Raw genomic sequence first — 20,051 nt, forward strand, 5'->3', positions numbered from 1 at the left:
GTGGAGAGGAGCATAAACTATTTACTGCTAAATAAAAGTATTATAAAATAAATACTTACAATAGTGAAAAAAAACCCAAACCCAGGACAAACTAATCTCCTGTTGCACATAGAACAACAACAACGTTACAGAAAGATTTTAGCAGCTTCATTACATTCAAGTATATTGAGACAAAATTTGTCTCAATTGAATGTGCATGGAAGATTTTCTCAAAAGGATGCTTTTCATTAGGATTTGTAATATTTTGTTTTATTAAAAAACATTTAATTCAAATTTACTGCTAATTTAGCTCAATAAATTTTATTGTTACTATCGCAGTGTATTTCTGAAAGTGCCATACATGAACCAAGTACCTATTGGACAGTAGAGAATCCAGAACCATTAAACTGTCCTCCATCAATGCCATAATTTCTAATGATTCAATTCCCTTTAACAGTAACTCTCCTCTTGATTTGAACTGCGCAAAGCTCAGATTTTGGGCTCCCCAGGTTTCAGATACTTGAGATAGTTTAGCTTCTATATCCTTTTCCTTCATAGCAGATATGCATATATCCTGCAAAGAAAGAACTCCTTTTTAGACTCTCCAATCTCGTGAAATGAATATCCTAATACTTCACATCCAGCCATAGACTATTTAAAAATGCAGATATCACACAAAAAATGTTACTCACTCAAATTGCATCTATGGATAACTGATAAAAGCACTTTTGGAAATGGATGGGTATATATTTTCTGTGGCTTCAGATTTTATTATTTCTAAATAGATTTTTGTATCATAATTTCTACAAGGCTGAGGAGTGGTAGTGATTAGACTCATCACCAGATGAACTCTGACTCCTACCACAGTTTACAGAATCACAGAATCGAAGAATAATTTAAGTTGGAAAGGTCAATTCCAACATTCTACTCAAATCAGAGCTTAATTCAAAATTAAGCAGATCACTTTGGAATGCTTTCATATAAATCAAGTATAGATATAATAAGTTTTTATGTACGTATTTGCCATAGGAAACATGGAAACGCCACTGAGATTTCACAAGTTATAGGAGGCATTTTTTGAAGTTGTGTGGATCAAAAGAAGCCATAACAACCTAAAAAGACTCTTAATATTAAATATTATTAAAAATGAAGTCCTCATCTAAAATTTCTGATTTATCTACAAAACTATCAAGCAACAACAGAGGTAAAAAATTAGGTGACCATGACCATTTGCAGTTGTGTTTGGGGATTTTTTCCCTGCTTAAAAAGAGCTAAGAAAATCATAAAAAATAATGGCAGGAGGAATGTGAAGAGATTAGCCAAAAATAAGGGTCTAGAGATGCCAGCTGCTACCTCTATATTCGATCACATAGATAAGAGCTTCTAAATATAACACACAGATTGTTTTAAACCAGTGTGGTCTGATTGAGAGACAAGGACTTTAATGAAGTAATTATTTTTAAAGAGAGTAACCATTTTATAAGCAATCATATTATTTTTGCTGACAATAGAAAATGAATAAGAAGGGGAAAAACATGTCATATCTACCTCAATATCTTCTTTATTTTCAAGAATTGGTGCTTCCATGATGTTTCGAAGACAAAAAGTCTCAGATTCTACATCAAAGGTATGTCCTGTTGTTGCAGAAATACGATCCCAGTGTCTTTGCTTCAATGCTTTGCCAGACATCATTTCCAGCAAAGAACAACACTCAATAAAATCCTCAATTCTTTTCTTGAGATCTGAAAATGCTTGCCAGTGGTGGAGGCCTTTAGGTAGTCTACGGCACCTGCAGTTAAATTAAAGTGATACAGTAGTAAATTCTCCTTTTGTCAAAATAGAATTGTTAAAACAAGGCTTTAAACAAGCAGATATGAAGTGGATTGCATTAAGGTCAATATTTTCTATGTTAGCTAGCCTACCTGTTTAGGAAAAGCTAATATAAATGCCCTACTTAAAAATCATAATATTTAACAGCCTCAAACACTGATATTTTCCCTGCAAATAAAGAAAATAAAAAATACTGTTGTTTCCGTTAAAACAGTTTCTGTTATCTCCTGCTTATCATCAGAAACTCTTTATGGGAAAAGAAAAGACAAAGAAAAAAATCAGTTAAATTAGTTAAATTTCACATATGAAATACTTGTACAAATATAATATTTACTGCAATTTAATCTTTTAAAAATTGTAATCAATTTACATCTGGCACTTATTAACATACCAATTTGGAGACAGGCATGAAAATGATATAAATATGAATAAATATGAACTGCGTCCTCCACTTCTGGTTAGTGGTTCTGAAACCACTCACTAATGAAAACTATATACTTCTAATGTGGAAAAAAGCCTGAGAACAGTTAAATAATTATCCATCTCTTTGACCACACTTTTAGAGACCAAACACACCAAGATCCAAGCAGGTGACCTACCACAGGAATGCCCTACTGAAAACGGTAAAGTATATCCTTATCAGGAAAAACAATAAATCCTTGGTTTTGCATCCTTTATCACTTATTTCTCTACCTCCCACTGATATGATTTCATATTCCCAGTAATCAGGAACAATACAGCAGCATGTGTGTGGCTTACAGCTATGTCAGTGCTGGCTGGTTGTCAGTATGTTCAGCTCCCTATTTGATGTCAAACTGGATGTTCAACACTTGCCTGCCTTTCTCTCATGGAGAAGGAACTTCATGCCCATTATTCTTGTACGCAAAACTTAAAATCAATGGGCCATTCATCCCAGTTGAAAAGCTTAGCATTTTCAAATAAAATTTCAGTCCTCCTAACCTTTTGGTTGGTTCAGCACTTCGACTGATCGTATGCCCTTCAGTTATCAAAACTACAGGTAAGAGGCTACTTAACCACAAGTATGGTGTTATTTCATTCCTTCTTGAGTAGTCTTGTTGTTTACGATAAACCTTATCCGTGGAGGTTTGGATAAATATATCAATGGCTTTGCTGAACTCACCTAAATCTTAATGCATTTAGCATCTGTTACTATTCATACGTTAAACATACCTGGTTTGATAATCCGTAAGTTCATCAGTGATTTTCTCAATATCTATCTCTGTCCAAAGTATGTCATAGTAACCATCAATAGTGTTTATTACAGTATCATATAAACCATACAATTTTTGAAGCAAGGCTAACTCCTTCCTGGGAAAAAAGAAGTAATATTGCCAATAATTTCAATCAGCTCTCTGGATATCTCACAATATTTAAATAGATGAAATATGAAATAATAATACAAAACAATAGAAGTAGACACAGTATGTTTCTTAATGCAGAAAAGAATACTTCATCAAACAGAATCCACAAAAAAGAGCAGATGGTTGGTGCTAAGTACCTAACATCCACACTAAACACATTTGGAGGAAGTTTTGCTTTTGCCTAGTTCTCCAAAACTTCCATTAGTCCAAAAGAAACTCAGGTTATATGCCCTGGGCTGGCTCCGCAGTGCAAAGCAGAGCATGGCAGGTGCAAACTGTTAATTTACTTAGAAGCACTCTCTGTGTCTGAACTAGAACTCGGATCTAAAACCAGACAGAAACAGTGAGATGCTCATCTGGTGTAAATCATCATCAAACTATTGACACGGCAACTGCAAAAACCCAAGAATCTGATCATCATTTGTACAGCTGCGCAAAAAATTCAGACTTTCATAAAAGCTGTAGTTAAATTCTTCTTTATATCATGATAGAATGACCTTTCTTTACATTTTCTTCTTCACTTTCTACCATATATTAATATAAAAATATTTCTTTTTATTTCTGTCTAGAACAGGGCATGTTGCTCCTTTATACAGTATTTATACACAATAAAATCATCTGATATCATTCTGTTACAATAATAAATAAATACTATTTTTTTAAATCAACAAATTCATCAGAAATTTAAAAGTTTTATTTATTTATCTATTTATTTATTCATTTATTTTGTTCAAGGCAATGGAAAACCTGTATATTGTAATATTTCTGCTTTTGGTTTAAGCCTAAGACTTTCTAATGTACTTATTAATATACTTAAGGCAGCCATATTTCCACAGTTACCTGACTTTATGCAAAACGTCATAGTCTGTGACAGGCAATCCAAACAACCGTTCACCAGACGAGTACGTGACAAACTTTCTCCACAGCTCATCAAAGTTACCCTGATTAAGTTGTTTCATACAGACCGAATGAAAATACACGTTTATAAGTTTTAACTTAAAGTTGTCTAAAAACAAATCATTAAACAGTTTCAATAGAAGTATAGATAAAATATCTGAAAATATTTTGATCTGAACAAATATGTAGCTTGAAGAAAAACACCATAGTGCCAAATAACACAATTACTTTTAAAGTATAACTGCTGTCCAAAGAATATGATCCCGACAGAAAAATGGAAAGAAGAATGATTTTCACGACTAGTATCCAAAAGTACAGAGCATTCTCTTGGCAAAATAAGAAACAGAGCAAACTGAACCAGAATAATTCAATTTTTCAGTACACATTAGATGCATTACAAGGACTAAATACCTTCTGTTAGTCACTCAGTACTTTTCACAAACTCAGAATTTACTTTATACAATCTATACAATATGTTAGACTGACAAAAGCACTATTCAAGTTACTATAACTTACAAAAAAAAAGGACTAAAACTAGAGAAAATACTACTCCTGGACCTATGAATTAAGGTTCATAACAAACACATAACAAGTTGAAAGACAATTATCTAATGAAAAATGTGATGTTTAAAAGATTAGAAGATTGGCTCATGACTGCTTTGTAACCTGGCTTCTTTTCAGGCATTATCAGGGTGTTGTAATTGACTCTACCCTTTTCTACTGCTTCTATTACTTCAAATTGATAATTTCTGCTCACAAAATATAAAGAGTGAAGAAAAGTTACAAATCAATCAATCAATCAATCAATCAATCCTTCCATATTAAGGAAAACATTACATAAGATAAACTATAGATAACATAATAAGGAATATCCAAAATTATAATTTAGTAAACTTCTTATGACAAACAAGAGCAGATTTAATTAACTAGTTGCAAATTCAACAGTTTCCTTTCTTACCTGAAAGATCTGCATCCTCTTACTGGCTTCCTTAGGTGGAATGTTTGGAACCATAGGCCCTTCCTTTCAAATAAGCAGTTAACAAAAATGGAATATTAATTCTCAAAGTGACTGAAGGCCACTCTATATTTACAGATCGTTGCAGAATACATATTTTTGTTAGTCAAACTCCAGTCAAGTTATGTAGCTTGGGAATTCAATACTTACAATGGTAAATCTGAGAAGAGGTAACTTTTATGGAACTGAAAATTCCTGACCTTGATTAAACTTAATAAGATTCTACTCTAACTTTGCATACTTCCTTTTTTGCTGAAAATAACGATGCTTTTTAATGCTGATGTATGTGCAAAGAGGCCACAAAATGTACTATAGTTTCTAAATTAATCTGTAATTTATAATTATGATTTCATTACAAGTGTATCACAGTGCTTCTTTTCTTTCTTTATAGAGTTGTATCCACTGCTATTTCTGCATACTGAAAAGTTTGACCTATAGTGATGGCTGTTTAGTAACCATGGCATCAAACATTAGTCAGTAACTGAGCAGAATAAAATTCTGGCACCAAACACCTACAAACCAAAAACACTGAAACTCTGAGTACAAGTCTTCCCTGCCACTACTAAATGCATTTACCGTTTCATACGCTGTTTCAAACTGTGATACATCCTCCTTAAAAACTGCAACTGCTTCTAGTAATTCACTCTTAAATTTGGGCTGAACTTCAACCAACTCATCTTGAACTGCAACCTGATGTGGAAAAGATTAAAATAAAAGTTATTTCTGTAAGAATCAGGAACAGATATTTGAGTTAGATATAAATCAAAATTATGAATAAAACATCGAAAATTTTTTAAGAAAAAATTATTATTTAAAGCTTAATACTTTTTTTTTCCTTTATGGTTTTCCCTTGATATGTTCAATTTTTGAGAGGAAAGGTGGGGGAAAAAACCAAACCACTTCAACCAAAAACCGAAACAAAATCTTGCATTGGCCTTTAAAGGACTGTGTTTCATTACAAGGGGTTGATGGAACAAGATCCTATTCTCTTTCTTTCCTCCGTCCAAAAAACCCCAAGCCAATAGAGTCATCTTCCTCACACAGGGCTCAGCCTTTTCTTAAAAAAAATTCTTTTAATTTGATCAAAATCTTGAGAGAAATAACAAAGAGCTGCACAAAAATGTAAAACATACTATTGAGTCTTTTCATGAGGGATTAATCTGTGGAACAGGATGTAACTTAATTCATTCAAATAAATATCTAAGTATTTCCATCTAACCACCTCCATTACATAAAATACTCAATAAACTAGGAGTTTTTGGGGAATATAAGGCTGTCCTAAATAATAAAGGTGAATGTACAACCATCACTTAGGGATAAGGGCACTGGCAGAGTATGCACTTAGAAAAATGTAACTTAAGGGTAATAAACTCCCTGATCAGATAAGAATGACACAAAAACTGGAAATGAAGGAGAGCAGAAAGAGCATCTTCTTGCAGAGCATTTTATACATATATCTAAAAGCTACAATAATATTTAAATATCAACGTTATCTATAAAAATGAAATTAGAAAATGAACATACTAATAGAAGACACTACTGCACAACTGATGTCAAGAGTGAGAAGTCAGAGAGGATGGACAGTTGGTCTCACACTCATTTATAACCTGAAGAAACTCACATGTTTTCCACAAGTGGAAAGTAACATAATTTTATATACTTACAGCTTGAGTTTTTAATTTATTAAAAGCATATCTCATTGAATCAACACCATCTGATTCCTCTTTTGTAATTTCCACTTTAAATGCATTTAAAATGCCATAGGCTTCCTAGTTGAAAAAAAACAAAAACAACTTAGAAATATATTATAAGTTTATTTGAGGAAACATTGATCAAATTTGTAAAAAACATTTCAAAGACAATCAAAGAAAATGTTATTATAGTTTAGGCATAGCTGGTAGTGTTGTTGTTTTGGGTTTTTTTAAATAAGGATAAGGAATGAAGAACAGCAAAAACTATTTCTTCAAAGATGTCTTGGATGAAATACTAGGAAAAAATATACAAATACCATAGATTTAATATCAGAAAATATAAATGTTTATCATGTCAATGGTATTTTATTCCAACTATCTACATTTCACCTGAATGCAAATTTTAATGAAATTTCCCTAACTCTGAATAACTGTGCACACTAAGTTACACATCTTTAAATATTTTGCCATATCATCCATAAAATATTTATTGCTAAGTTTGCCAAACTGTCATATATGTGTATGGATCTGTAATGCAATGAAACTTTCTTCTTCTTTGTTCTCATCTGCAATCTATTTGCATATCTTCTGTTTTATGATCCTCCTTCTGCACACACTGCATCACTTAAAAATAAGTTAATTTTCATATTTTATTCATCATTTGCTGGACTCACTCCAGTGTGTCCATGTCTGTCTTGTAATGGGAAGCCCAGCACTGGACAGCACTCCCAAAAAATCTCATATCAGACGGAATCATGTCCCTCAATCTGCTGGCATTACAGCTTGTAAAAGTCCCAGGAGACCCTTAAATCCCTTTGTTGAAAGGGCGCTTTTCTGGCTTATGTTCACTTTGGTGTACTTTCAAATAAGAGCTTAGTTCTTTTACTGCAAAGCTGATTTTTTACCTAGCCTGCACTGATGTCCAGGGTCATTCATCTCCTGGAGAAAAGGGATCTAAGGGTGACTTGTTAACATGACTAGCTCTACTGACATTTGACAGAACTCACTATTTTAATCTAGAAAGGAAGCGAATGTTCATGAGATATGTGAAAAATAAGTAGTTTGGGAAAGACCATTATCTTAAATATTCGTCTCAAAGTGGCAGAGAAGCACAATAATAATAATAATAAACAAAATTGTTAATCCTTCATCTTTTTTAATACTTTTTATTTATTTACAAAGTTGGCATCATTTCCTACACGTGTAAAACCTAGCAAGTAGACAGTGCTGAACTCAGTTCCTCCTGTTTGCTTTATTTAACAGCTGTGAGTATGGTTATCATGTCCTGAAAACAGACTAATAACATGTAGTTGATGTGAATATTACTTTCAATGTTTAAATTATTGTTCAGGTTCTTCTATTTGGTGTATGGCTAAGACTTTCTAACATACTTGATGCACACTTAAGAAGGCAGCTGTATTTTCATAGTTTACTTCTACATCATTTAATCACAGAACTCATTGTTTTCTTATGAACCACTGAATAAATTGCTAAGACAAAACCCCCTTTCTTACCATGAAACTAGCAGAAGTGACAACTACAGAAACTACTTTCAAGTGTCAGATCAGTCTTCAAAAAAGGAAATCTCACTATACAGCAAAATTTCTTCAAAAGGTGGATGAAAATATAATTTGTTCTATTAAGCTGACTACTTCAGAGAGTGATAGTAAATACCAAGTAGTTATAATATACCAGGTTATAATGAGCTTGTTTTAGCTTCTTTCAGCTTCTTTCTTATAGAAAATCTAAAAGAATATTGCCAGTCTTTGACAGCATATGTGTGGTTCCATAAATATTCTCTGGCTATATTTCAAGGGGTTAAAGGATCAAGCTGCTTGATTATACCCACAGAAAAAGTAAGAGGATTAAGGCTAATGAAAAGCAAAAGGCAGCACAGTGCTCCCTTGTCTTGTGTTCTTATCTTCTTATTTCTGCATGTTGTCTCCTAGATTGTTTCTATATTATAATTTGAGAAATAATTTTTTTCTGTTTTGTATTGATACAGTATCTATCAAATTATCTGATTCATAATTTATAATATAAAAGACCAAAAATATTGTTTCCCATCTTCAGCCTAGTTCCTTCAAGACAATGAACTAATTATTAGAGTTCAAATTTTATCTTATCCTGTGACACTTATATATATTATTAATAATAATAATAACAATATTTTTCCAATATAACAAATTAAAAGTCATCTTACTTCAATAGGTCCCATAGACATATCTATATCTGATCTCTTTTCTTGAATGGTAGATAAAGCTTCCATTGCTAATCTGACATCATCTAAGTCAGTCAGAGGTCGAGACAATTTGTTTGTGTAATCATTTATGAACGTCACCATATCTAGCAATTTCTTTTTATATTCTTCATTTAAATACTGACAGAGGACCATCTTCCAGGAATTGGCTTCAATTGTTAAAGCTTTTTTCAGTGGCGCTGGTTTAAAAAACAATAAAATAAAAAAATTACTCAATTCATATAATAATTTTTTTCTCTAAAAAGCCCACATCATCACATATGGTTCTTTAATGGCAGTTAGAAAACAGCAGACAAGCAATTCCATTCAAGCATTTTAAATGTTTCAAAACAATTTCAACTCTAATTAAATATATTTCTGTTGTTTTATTGTATATTATGGTATCTGTAAAACATATTGTTAAGCTTGCCTAGTGGAGCACATCGAGAAGATGAATAAAGAACAAAATGTCTACTTATTAATGTGGATTTTTTGAGAATAGCTTTGATATACATTAACCAAAAGTATGAAGATCCGTGATATTTAAACACTTTAGAGCCACTGAGGAAATGGCATCTTTGGATTTCAGAACTGGGACTTGGAATAGTTCACAGCTAAAACTGTGAGGTGACATATCATGTTATATGCAGTTAATATATAAACACAAACCAACACTGAAGAGCCAAAAGAGTCAAGAATTCGAATTTATTTTCAGAAAAAAAACCCCAATTTTCTTAGGCAGCATTTCATACTTTGGTAAAAGAAAGCAAAATATACTAGCAGCATAAAACATTCCTGCTGACAAAACAAGTTTTGTAGCAGATAGAGATTCTCCTTTAATAATGTGTCTATTTACATTAAAGATATGATTCCTGAAGCCCAGGGCTAATTCAAGAAAATTACCACACCCTGACAGAAGGTAAAATCTGTAAATCACAATAAATCAGTTCCCAAACCTAAACTGAGTCCAAGAAAGTAACTGCTGTCCCAGATCATAAAAGACATTTAACGTCTTTGTTCTGTAACCTAGAGGACTTGGGTCCCTTTCATGCAGTGATCACAGGCAAGGGAGTATTGTGCTCATCAACAAAATCCACATTCTTTTGGATACACTCTTTCTTACTACTCTTGGTCACACAATAATAGATAGAGTTTTCCAGAGTGGTCTCATTAAGAAGAAACTGCATCCAGGAACTGGATGAGGATGTGCAGTCAGCGGTCTGACATTTTGTTTGTTCACTGGAAGATATAGGTTTAACACACCACCAAGATCCTTAAATGAACTCCAGTCTTCAAAACAGGCAACTTCTGCTTCTCTGATATGCAAGAAACACAAATTTTACAGATTATTTTTTCATCTAATCAAACGAATCTGTCAGAAGAAAGGGTTGCTCATTAGAAATGCAGCCACCAATATTTGCAACAAGACACATTTTCTACTGGGTGCAAGATACCAACCAGATAGTTGCTCCAGAGAGGATGTGTTAGACTTGTAAAAACCTGTGAGATGAAAGGGATAACTGACATTGGAATCCTAAACACAATCAGTGTGGAATAATTGCCACAGAATCAACAGCTTAATTCAGAGAGTCATGTTCAGAGAGCTAGAGATACTAAACATGGGAATGACTAAGTAGCCATGTCTCCTCCTGAAACAAACACTGAAACTGAAAAAAACATTCATGCTGTTAAGTGCTAATCTTTCATCAGGAGCAAAGAAGGTGCTTTATGCTTCCAGTGTTCTTTATAATCATTGGCTGACCTGGTGCCAGACAGGAGTACCAAAGATGATCAAATCAGTGTCAATACACATTCATTAACTCTTTGGCAAGCCTCCGTAACAACTTCATAGTCATGACAGAATTTTGTGTCCACATTTACAAGCGGAGAAGGCAAGGGGAATGGAGGATTTTTTTAAGTTAGATTTCTTGGAAGGGTCTGAGTGACCCCTGGCTGACAGTCAGTGAGGTCTCTTTTGTGATTTCTATTCATATTGAAATATGTCTACATATATTTCAATATATATATTCATATTTACAAGAATGAACCTATCTCTCATAGTACCGTTCCAGACAAAGCACACAGCTGGATAAACAGGTCATGTGATGGGTGAGCAGCTGGCTCACAGGTTGGACACAAAGGGTTACAGTGAATGAGGTGACATCAGATGGGGGACCTGGCAATAGAGGGGTTCTGCAAGGCTCCATTTTAGACCCTGTGCTCTCCAACACCTTTTAAATGTCTTGGACATAGAACTGGAAGGAATACTAAGGAAGTTCACAGACTAGGTGGAGCTGCTAACTCCCTCAAAGTCAGAGGCCCTGCAGAGACACCTCTACAAATCAGAGGGCTGGGCAATCACCAGCCATATGTAGTTCAGCAAGGGAAAGTGCTGGATTCTGCACCTGGAATGGGGATGTAGGGACAGACTGGGGAATGAGATGCTGGAAAGCAGTGGCTCAGAAAGGAACCTGGGGGTCCTGATTGACAGCAAGTTGAACATGAGTCAGCAGTGCCCTGGCAGCCAGGAGGGCCAAGCATGTCCTGGGGTGCAGCAAGCCCAACATCACCAGCCGCACCGGGGAGGGAAGTGTCCAGCTCTGCTCTGCGCTGGGGCGGCCTCACCTCGAGCCCTGTGTGCATTTTTGGTCAACACAAAATAAGAAAGATACTAAACTATTAGAGTGTCCAAATGAGGGCAATGAAGATGATGAAAGGCCTTGAGGGGAAGTTGTATGAGGAGCAGCCAAGGTCACTTGGTCTGTTCAGCCTGGAGGAGACTGAGGGGAGACCCCATTGCAGCTACACCTTCCTTGTGAGGGAAAGAGGAGGGGCAGGCACTGATTTCTTCTCTGTGGTGACAGACAGTGACAGGACGCAGAGGAATGGCCTGAACTTGTGTCAGGGGAAGGTTAGGTTGGATATTAGTAAAAGGTTCTTAACCCAAAGGGTGGTTGGGCACTGGAACAGGCTCCCCAGGGAAGTGGTCTCAGTACCAAGCCTGACAGAATTCAAGAAGTGTTTGGAAATATTCTCAGGCACATGATGTGACTCTTGGGGGTGTCCTGTGCCAGTCCAGGAGTTGGAATTTGATGATCCTTGTGGGTCCCTTTCAACTATGCATCTTCTTTGATTCTGTGACTATTTTATCATTATCATGACTCATTATCTTAATGTACATACTAAAGAAAATATCATACCTGTGTGCAATTCAATTGGACCAAAAAGAATAATGGGTTTTAAATTTTTCATCTCTTGCTCAAACGTATCATAGTGAACTATTTCTTCTTTAATTTCAGACAGGGAGGGAGCAGTAGCAAAAAATTCCTGTGTGTAGTTTAAAATATCAATTAGCAAATGTCCTTTTCCATAACTTTGGTAAAACATTTTGTAACTGTTATTCAGTAATTACTGAAAATGTATACCATTATTATATTTGTTTTTAGCCTTCTCTAGCCTTGCTAGCATAATAAAATGAATGTTTATAAATTTCTCTGTCACTAACACTCAACCTTGTTGGGAAATTCCAACCAAATTTAATAGAGAAACAGATAACCAAGACATGTTAAGGACATATTTGTTTTGTGAAAACAGGTTACAAAACAGACATCAAATACATGCCCACACTTACAGAAAGACTACCCCATAAACCAAATTACGTGTGAAACAATCACAATAAAATACATTTTCCAAGTAGTTCCCTGAGTGGAACTCAAGGGTAGAAACCTTTCTCCAAAGCTGCATTTCAGAAATGTTACTTAAGACCTGTATTGATTATGCTTACACTGCATGGGCAAGTAATAAACGCTGAAGGCTTTATCCCACTTCTATTCTTCTGTTTAAGAGTATCCAGACAAGCAGTGGAAGGATTAGCATTGTGGAAAAGGAAGAATGTAGAAATTTTTATGATGTAGAAACGTGTGTATAAAATTTAACTACCTTTGTATAGAAGCTTTCACTGTAAGTGTCCTATTCCTCAGTAGCAATTAGACCAAGCTAGAAACAATAATTTGATTAGACTTAAAATTTTAATTTGGCTAACAGCACATATTCAGCCCTGCTTATGAATTGGTGGAGTTTTAATCCTCATAAACTCATCTTGAATTCCACTACTTCATGGTCACTGCAGCCAGTCTGCCCTTGAGCTTCACCTTCCCCACCAACTCCTCCTTGTTGGTGAGAACAAGGTAGAGTATGGCACCCCTTCTCATTGGCTCTTCAATTACTTGATCAAAGAAGTATCATCAACACATCCCAGGAACCTTCTGGATTGCTTATGCCCTGCTGTGCTGTTCCTCCAGCAGATATCTGAATGGTTGAAGTCCCCCATGAGGATCAGGGTTTGCAAATGTGAGGCTGCTCCTGTCTGTCTACAGAAAGTCTCTTGCAGTTCCTGGTCAGGCAGCCTGTAGCAGATCTCCCCGATAATGTCACCCATCCCTGCCCTCCTTTTAATCTTGACCTGGTCCACCCTGCCTAGCCTTCCTAAAGAGCCTGTGTCCCCCCATTCCAACACTCCAGTCATAGGTGCCATCCCACAATAACCCTGTGATACCAGTAGCCTTGCAGGCATGTGCATGTCTCTACCTCTTCTTGTTAACTCCCTGTGCTCCCTGTGCTTGCATAGAGACATGCCTCATATCAAACTGGGCTGGCTTCCATGGACAAAAATCCAGAGTTACACAAACAAAATAAAACAATTACCAGGTTTTCAGTATCTACAATGGCACAGAAGCAGGTGAAGGCAAACCAAAACACAAATATTTATTTACACAGAAGTAAAATGCTATTACTTCTCCTTAGCAGATACAGTATCATTTCTACAGAAAGATAAAAGAAGAATTTCAACTGTAAATGTGCTTTCTACATCTTTTTTTTCCTTTGATTTTTCCAAATGTTTCCTGATTTCAAAAGACAGGATTAATGAAGAATAGTCCTGTAAGTAATCATTGTTAAACTGACCTGAAATTTGGTATCTTTATCTTCTGTCCACAGCACCTTATATTTATCAAACTCTTTCAGAACTTCATTAGCTCTTTCTTTGAGAGAATTCCCAGCAGAAGAGAGAAGCACAATTATTTTAGTAATAGCTTCATTTTCTGCAACACCTGCATAAAAATTTTTTAGCTTTCTGATAACCTTATCATCAGCTCCTTCTGTAAAAGAAAATTATATATAAATCAATGAACTGTTGAAAGTCTGATTAGAATTCTCTTCTAAACTTATGCATACCAAATTGAGCAATGATGCTTCTTCAGTAAGGCTGAATATCCTATCCTAACTTTAGCTGAAGTACCAGGTGCTAGCTCATGCCAGGCACTATACAGCTAGAGCAAATTCAATCTCAAATGAAGGTTTTCAAATGGAAAGAAAATAGTCTTCTTCCTTCACAAATTTCATTTTCTCAATTTTAAATTAATTGCAAGCAGAACATCTAAGGCCTCATAAGCATTCCACATTATTTCATATTTTTAAAAAAGTCTTATAGTTCAAGTTTTTAAATTGTATATACGTTTAAAGCAGTGTAAGCTTCTTGAGCTCTTTGATTAATTGCTGAGACAATCAGGGTCAATATAGAAACTGACATTCTTCAGATCTGATGAGCTACTTCTGCCATGACAATGCCTGAGCATTTTGAAGCAGATTTCAGTGAACAATGAAGAAAAATCCACCATTCCCATATATTTTTTAATGAGGGGAACTTCAGGCAGCTCCAAGTTTTCTTTTACTCTGAAGACCTTTTCTGGGGTCTGCTTACTGGAAACAGTCTCAGATTCATTCATCCATACCAGTCTACTCCATAATCTCATTGCCCAAATATTAACATATGCCCCCAGGTGCTGCTGGTGTCTAGTTAAAAGGTGATGAAAATGGTCATTTGCTGATGGTGTATTTTGACACAGCAGAGGAAAATACTCTGAGTGCCTGATAAGGATTGGCTCCTGCCACCCTGCTTGAAGCCCCTTTAGAAAAGGTTAGAATCATACAAGACACATCAGTAGAAGAATAAAGTAACAGCTCTGGACCGTCAGAAAGAAAAACTTTCCAAAACGTTACAGACTTTTCAAAGGAATGATAACAAAGATGTTAACTGGATTGCATATCACTGGGTCAGTCAAATAGCTAAGAAAACCCAAAGGTAAAAACATAATTCGGCTTTCACAGTGGCTTGCAAAATATATGGAGAGATGCTTGGAAACCATATTAGGAAACAAAGTATTTGACCAAATTGTAGGATGTAGGATGTAGGTCTGTCTCCAGTCAAACATTTTTCATTCACATGAAAAAACATTTGAGGTGTTTTATAATCCAATCTAGGAATACATCCAGTAATTGAAATCTTTCCTGAAATCTGGCTCTTGCTGTATCTCAACATTTCAATGAGATTTAGTATAAAATCACGGTTTGTGGTTTCAGCTATGTCATTATGGCTACATTCCACACTAAGTAGGTAAAAAGATTGATCAACCACTCACTTTGTCTTAAATTAAGTAACATATTCAGAAGCTAGCAATTTTTCAGTTTGTTACTTATTGTTTTTCAGAGTTGCAATACTTATGTAAGCCTGAAAAGCTATTTCTGAAAAATACAGCTAATTAAATCAAAATAAACCCCCCAAATTAATGTAAAACAATAGACAGTAGGCTTCTCTGAAGAAAAGTGAGGTTATTCACAAATATTTATATATGGCATAGTTATTACAGTAAAAAGTAAAGTAAAAAGTAAAACAAAACCTAAACAAACCACTTACTTTCCCCTTTTTTGACTTTTTTTCCTTGTGCTCCAAAGCCTGCAGAAGCTGCTTGCTGTGTGCCTGGTTCTGGTTTTAAAATAGATCTTTGCAAATGCCTCTGTCCCCACTGAGCAACTCCTCGACTTACTTCCAGTGTTAAATGAATCATGCGATTGATGGCTTGCTGTATATCATCTAAACTGGGAACAATTACCTATTTAAAAGAGTTGAAAAATGTTGGAAAAAATGCAACTGATTGTCATTTTGGAGACCTCAGTTTTACTCCACTCACAGTGAATTGTAGTGCTTACCCCAGAGGAGAAGCTGGAAAATATAACTTTAGCAGGTTGTCTGGCTCAAAATTGCTTCTAAAGAGATGAAACATACAGTAGTGACCTACTATCTAATTATGCAGTCATACTGTGGGTGAAATGGCAATCAAGTATATGAGGTATATTTATTGGCTTTTTTTACAGCTATTTTAAAATTTTAGAATCTTAAAAAATTCTACAACATTTTAAGCATCCTTTTGATAATGACTGTTATATAATGTGTGGGAATGCATTACCAACCTTGTTTTTTACACTCTAGAATAACAAAGCATTAGAAATTTCATGCTATGGTGCAAACAGCACTTCCCACTCTTCTCGGGCCTTATGTGTGAGCAGCTGCATAAATAGAACCAAGGCTCTTGCAAGATCTCATTAGCATTAGCAAAATGGTATTTTATCCTGAATCACTTGATTACTGTCCTGGATCAGCCAAGGCTTTGAGGACTGGAGAGAGAGATGTACTTCCTTTGCAGTGGGTACAGCTTGGTGCTTTAAGCTTCTGTAAATATTAACAAGGTAAACGTTCTACACTTTGACAGAACTTACATATTGTGTGCACACGCACGCACACACACACACACACACACACGGAGTGTGAATGTATAACAGGATGATATGAACACCAGTTCAGTGTCAAAGGAATATCACCTCAGAGCTGAACCTTTTTTTCATTGTAACTTCAGTATAAAACCATTAAGCTGTAAAAGACATTTGAGAAATTTTATTACATTCTCTCATAAAATAAAAAAATACACATTCTTGACTCATAGTTATCTTATTCTACAAAAGGAAGACAAATTAATGCTTTAGTTCTTTGCAATTGAGCCGTCTTTTTCCCCTGTACACAGAAACCCACAAGTCCTGTTTCTGGTTTTGAATCTTCTATTTTTGTTCAGTGTTCCAGATTCTGGTCATCTAACTTCACAGTTAGGTGACTAAAGCCAAACTCAGCAAAGATAATGTTTACTGAAATTCAACAAAAGGGTTTAGATTACACAAGTGAGAGTTAAAATTATTATTATTATTATTCATGGATGAACAAATGGCAATGTAATTGCTAAACCACACAAGGTTAAAAAGCAAGGTTCTGCAAGCACCACTGAGACAGTGGCCAGAGCACTCGAACTGCGAGCACATTTCATCAGTGCTCTCAGTGCACTGAAAGATGTGAGCAACTGCTCTCCTTTGGAACAGATGCTGGCTCAACGGAAGCGTGCCCACACCCTGCACTTGGGCAAATGCAGAGATAACTATGAGACAGTGTATCTTACCTTACCTATATGACATAAAACTTACCAGATTGGGAATATCAAGGTGTACTTCTGCTTTTAGAAAAGGAGTGGTGTCCTCAGATTTGCTGTAAAATAATTTTGACACATATCATAAACACTTCACCACAAACCTCCTCAGTTTTTCTGAGGAATACAATTTTGAGCTACATTCTCTGACCAAGTCCACATAGAGAATTTACACATGAAATTATGTACTATTTCCAAACCTTACAGAGGTTTCTTATTTAAAGGATAAAGAAAACAGCTAGAGCTCCACCATTCTGACAAAGGTTAGCTTGGATGCAGCCATTGCTTTCAGAATTTTTTGTCCAGAGTATTTTCCGATTCCAGTTTTTAGTCTCTCAGATTCAGAATGATGGAACTCTGTCAGTGCTTTGAATAGGGCATTAAAAAGTCTCACTGATCATTACAAGGTGACAACATTACCTGATGGCAACAGTCTATCAAGAGCAAAAGCTGCCCCATTAAATTTTAAATAAGTATTCAACAGAACGGGAAAAAAGTTTCAAAGATGAAAAGCTAGTGCAAAATTATAAAAACTTGATGTTAACCTACTCCAAATTAAAACTGAAACCTAAAACCACGGAGCAAAGTAAAATTTTAAATGTTGTGGTATGATACAGTGACCAAATAAAGAGTAGAAAAATATGAAGGAAATAAAAAAAAAAATCCTATTGACTTTGATAAGGATTTCAATACATTTTTTACAAAAATACTTAGAAAAAGAAAAAGTAATTCAGATTTTAACAAACATTAATGACAAAACATCATACACTTCATTTGCTTGAAATAAATTCTCTTAATAGAATTCCAAGTAGGCTTTCAGTATAATACAATATATTATACTGAAACAATTCTGTCGGTGAAATGTATGCCTGTTCGAGCAGGGAAGAATCTATAGAAATCATACTGAATATAGGAGACTGATTTTGTATGGATCTTGCCTTTATCATGAAGAATTCATAAAGAGTGCATACTATTGAAGGAATCTTTCATTTGCAACTTACAGTGGAACACACATTCTTCTTTTAATACGATCCAAAGACAGTCGGGTTGCTTTCTGGAGGCTGATCAGCAGCCGGCGACTGAAATAGGCAAGTAAGTCTTTACAGTTCTGTAATAAATAAACCACACATTATTTAGCATCGTATTCACATAGGAACCTGAAAATTATTGCAAAAAGGTTTGAAGTCAAATCTCATCGATTTTGTCAGAAGGAATTTATGCTGTAAGCTACATGAAAAACACAAAGTAAGAAGCTGGGGGGGGGTGTAAGTAAGTAAATAAGTAAAAGCTGAATAGAAAAGAGAATACAGTATGTGAGGAAACAACTTGTCTTATTCAGATACAGAATCTGAAATCTGTTTGAATTATGCTCCTTCAGAAAAGCTCTCCATATTAAAAAAAGAACAAACACAAAACCAAGGCACAAAACCAAACCACGGATTATTAAAGAATATTGGTGCCCATGTATCCATTTGGAATAAAAGACAAATGCAGTAAAATCCAACTGGATTAAGAATATGAAAATATGGCAACATGAAGTGATCACTATTTAAAAAACAATGCAACATTGTGGCATTATTGCATTTGTACTTGCAAGTTTGACAGTCTTTGTTCTGTACTTATACTTTCCTTCTCTGCTGAACATGAAGAGATTGCATTCTTCATGGTAAAGTACAAAGATAATCTTTATTAATAATTTTGGAAGAGATGGATAGAAAGGATGAAAGATCCTGTCTACCCAAGAAGGAAAGCCTGTGTTATGGCTTAGGCACATTATTGTCTCAAGTTTTTACACTTACTACTCGTGCCAAGAATTTGTTTAATAAAGGTGATAATTGGAATAACATGCAATATACTTGTGAAAACTAAAATTCATCTTAAATGTACTTTCTAGGCAAGCTATTTCATCACTTGTACATTACATTTGATACTACCCATGTGATACATCTGTAATACAGATATGCAGCTACCAAAACTCAAGATCCTGTTTACTAATCCAATTGGTCTAAAAATAATTTCCTTATTTTCACAAAATACCTTTTTAAACTCTTCTTCTTTATTGCTGCCCTTGCTATCCTCACTTTGAGATCCTTCAGTAGTTTTTTCTTTCTCCTTTCCTCTACTTTCAAATGCAATATGTTTTCCTGAAAATAAAAAGAAATGTAATTGCATATATATTCTGCTTTAAAACATGCTGTCCCCTCATTAGAGGCAAAACAATACTGATTTTTATTTTACTGGTACCTGCATCACCAAAAATTGGTTTTATCTTGTGATTTTTTCACACCAGGAATGTGGTTAAGGTCCAGCCTACCAGCCTTAGCTTAACAAACTATTACTAAAGACAGATAGGGAGACATGAATATATCAGTGAAAATGGCCAAAAAATCAAAATCAATATAAACAATTTAACAAAAGTCATAGAAATCTTTTTGTGTCATCTTTTTCTGTTTGCATCCCTTTGAACCACCTGGAGTATTGACCCTGCCTACGCCTCTACAGCTGGAGAAACCTGAACCCAGAAGGAAAAAATCCCGTGAAACAAAAGAGTTCCATTACTGATTAAGCCTCAAAATAAGTTTTTCCCTACAACATTATTTTTCCCTCCAAATAGGGAAAAATTTATCTTGTAACAGTACAGGATCTTCTAAAATC

At 35.0% G+C, this 20,051-nt stretch overlaps 1 protein-coding gene across 1 annotated transcript in view; it reads right to left on the reverse strand.

Moving 5' to 3' along the window:
• DNAH8 (dynein axonemal heavy chain 8) overlaps positions 1-20,051 on the reverse strand; it is a 127,279-nt gene that overhangs the window by 80,150 nt on the left and 27,078 nt on the right. The window contains exons 22-35 of the mRNA XM_063390866.1: positions 19,434-19,540; positions 18,398-18,504; positions 17,395-17,455; positions 15,785-15,980; positions 13,996-14,189; positions 12,234-12,360; positions 8,998-9,233; positions 6,768-6,872; positions 5,680-5,793; positions 5,047-5,109; positions 4,032-4,132; positions 3,001-3,138; positions 1,528-1,768; positions 354-553 (exon numbers count right to left, since the gene is read on the reverse strand). Of these exons, the coding sequence (XP_063246936.1) occupies positions 354-553; positions 1,528-1,768; positions 3,001-3,138; positions 4,032-4,132; positions 5,047-5,109; positions 5,680-5,793; positions 6,768-6,872; positions 8,998-9,233; positions 12,234-12,360; positions 13,996-14,189; positions 15,785-15,980; positions 17,395-17,455; positions 18,398-18,504; positions 19,434-19,540 (1,990 nt within the window). The remainder of the gene's footprint in view (positions 1-353; positions 554-1,527; positions 1,769-3,000; positions 3,139-4,031; positions 4,133-5,046; positions 5,110-5,679; positions 5,794-6,767; positions 6,873-8,997; positions 9,234-12,233; positions 12,361-13,995; positions 14,190-15,784; positions 15,981-17,394; positions 17,456-18,397; positions 18,505-19,433; positions 19,541-20,051) is intronic.

This window comes from Prinia subflava, chromosome 2 (assembly GCF_021018805.1).
Source record: "Prinia subflava isolate CZ2003 ecotype Zambia chromosome 2, Cam_Psub_1.2, whole genome shotgun sequence".
Lineage (NCBI taxonomy): Eukaryota > Metazoa > Chordata > Aves > Passeriformes > Cisticolidae > Prinia > Prinia subflava.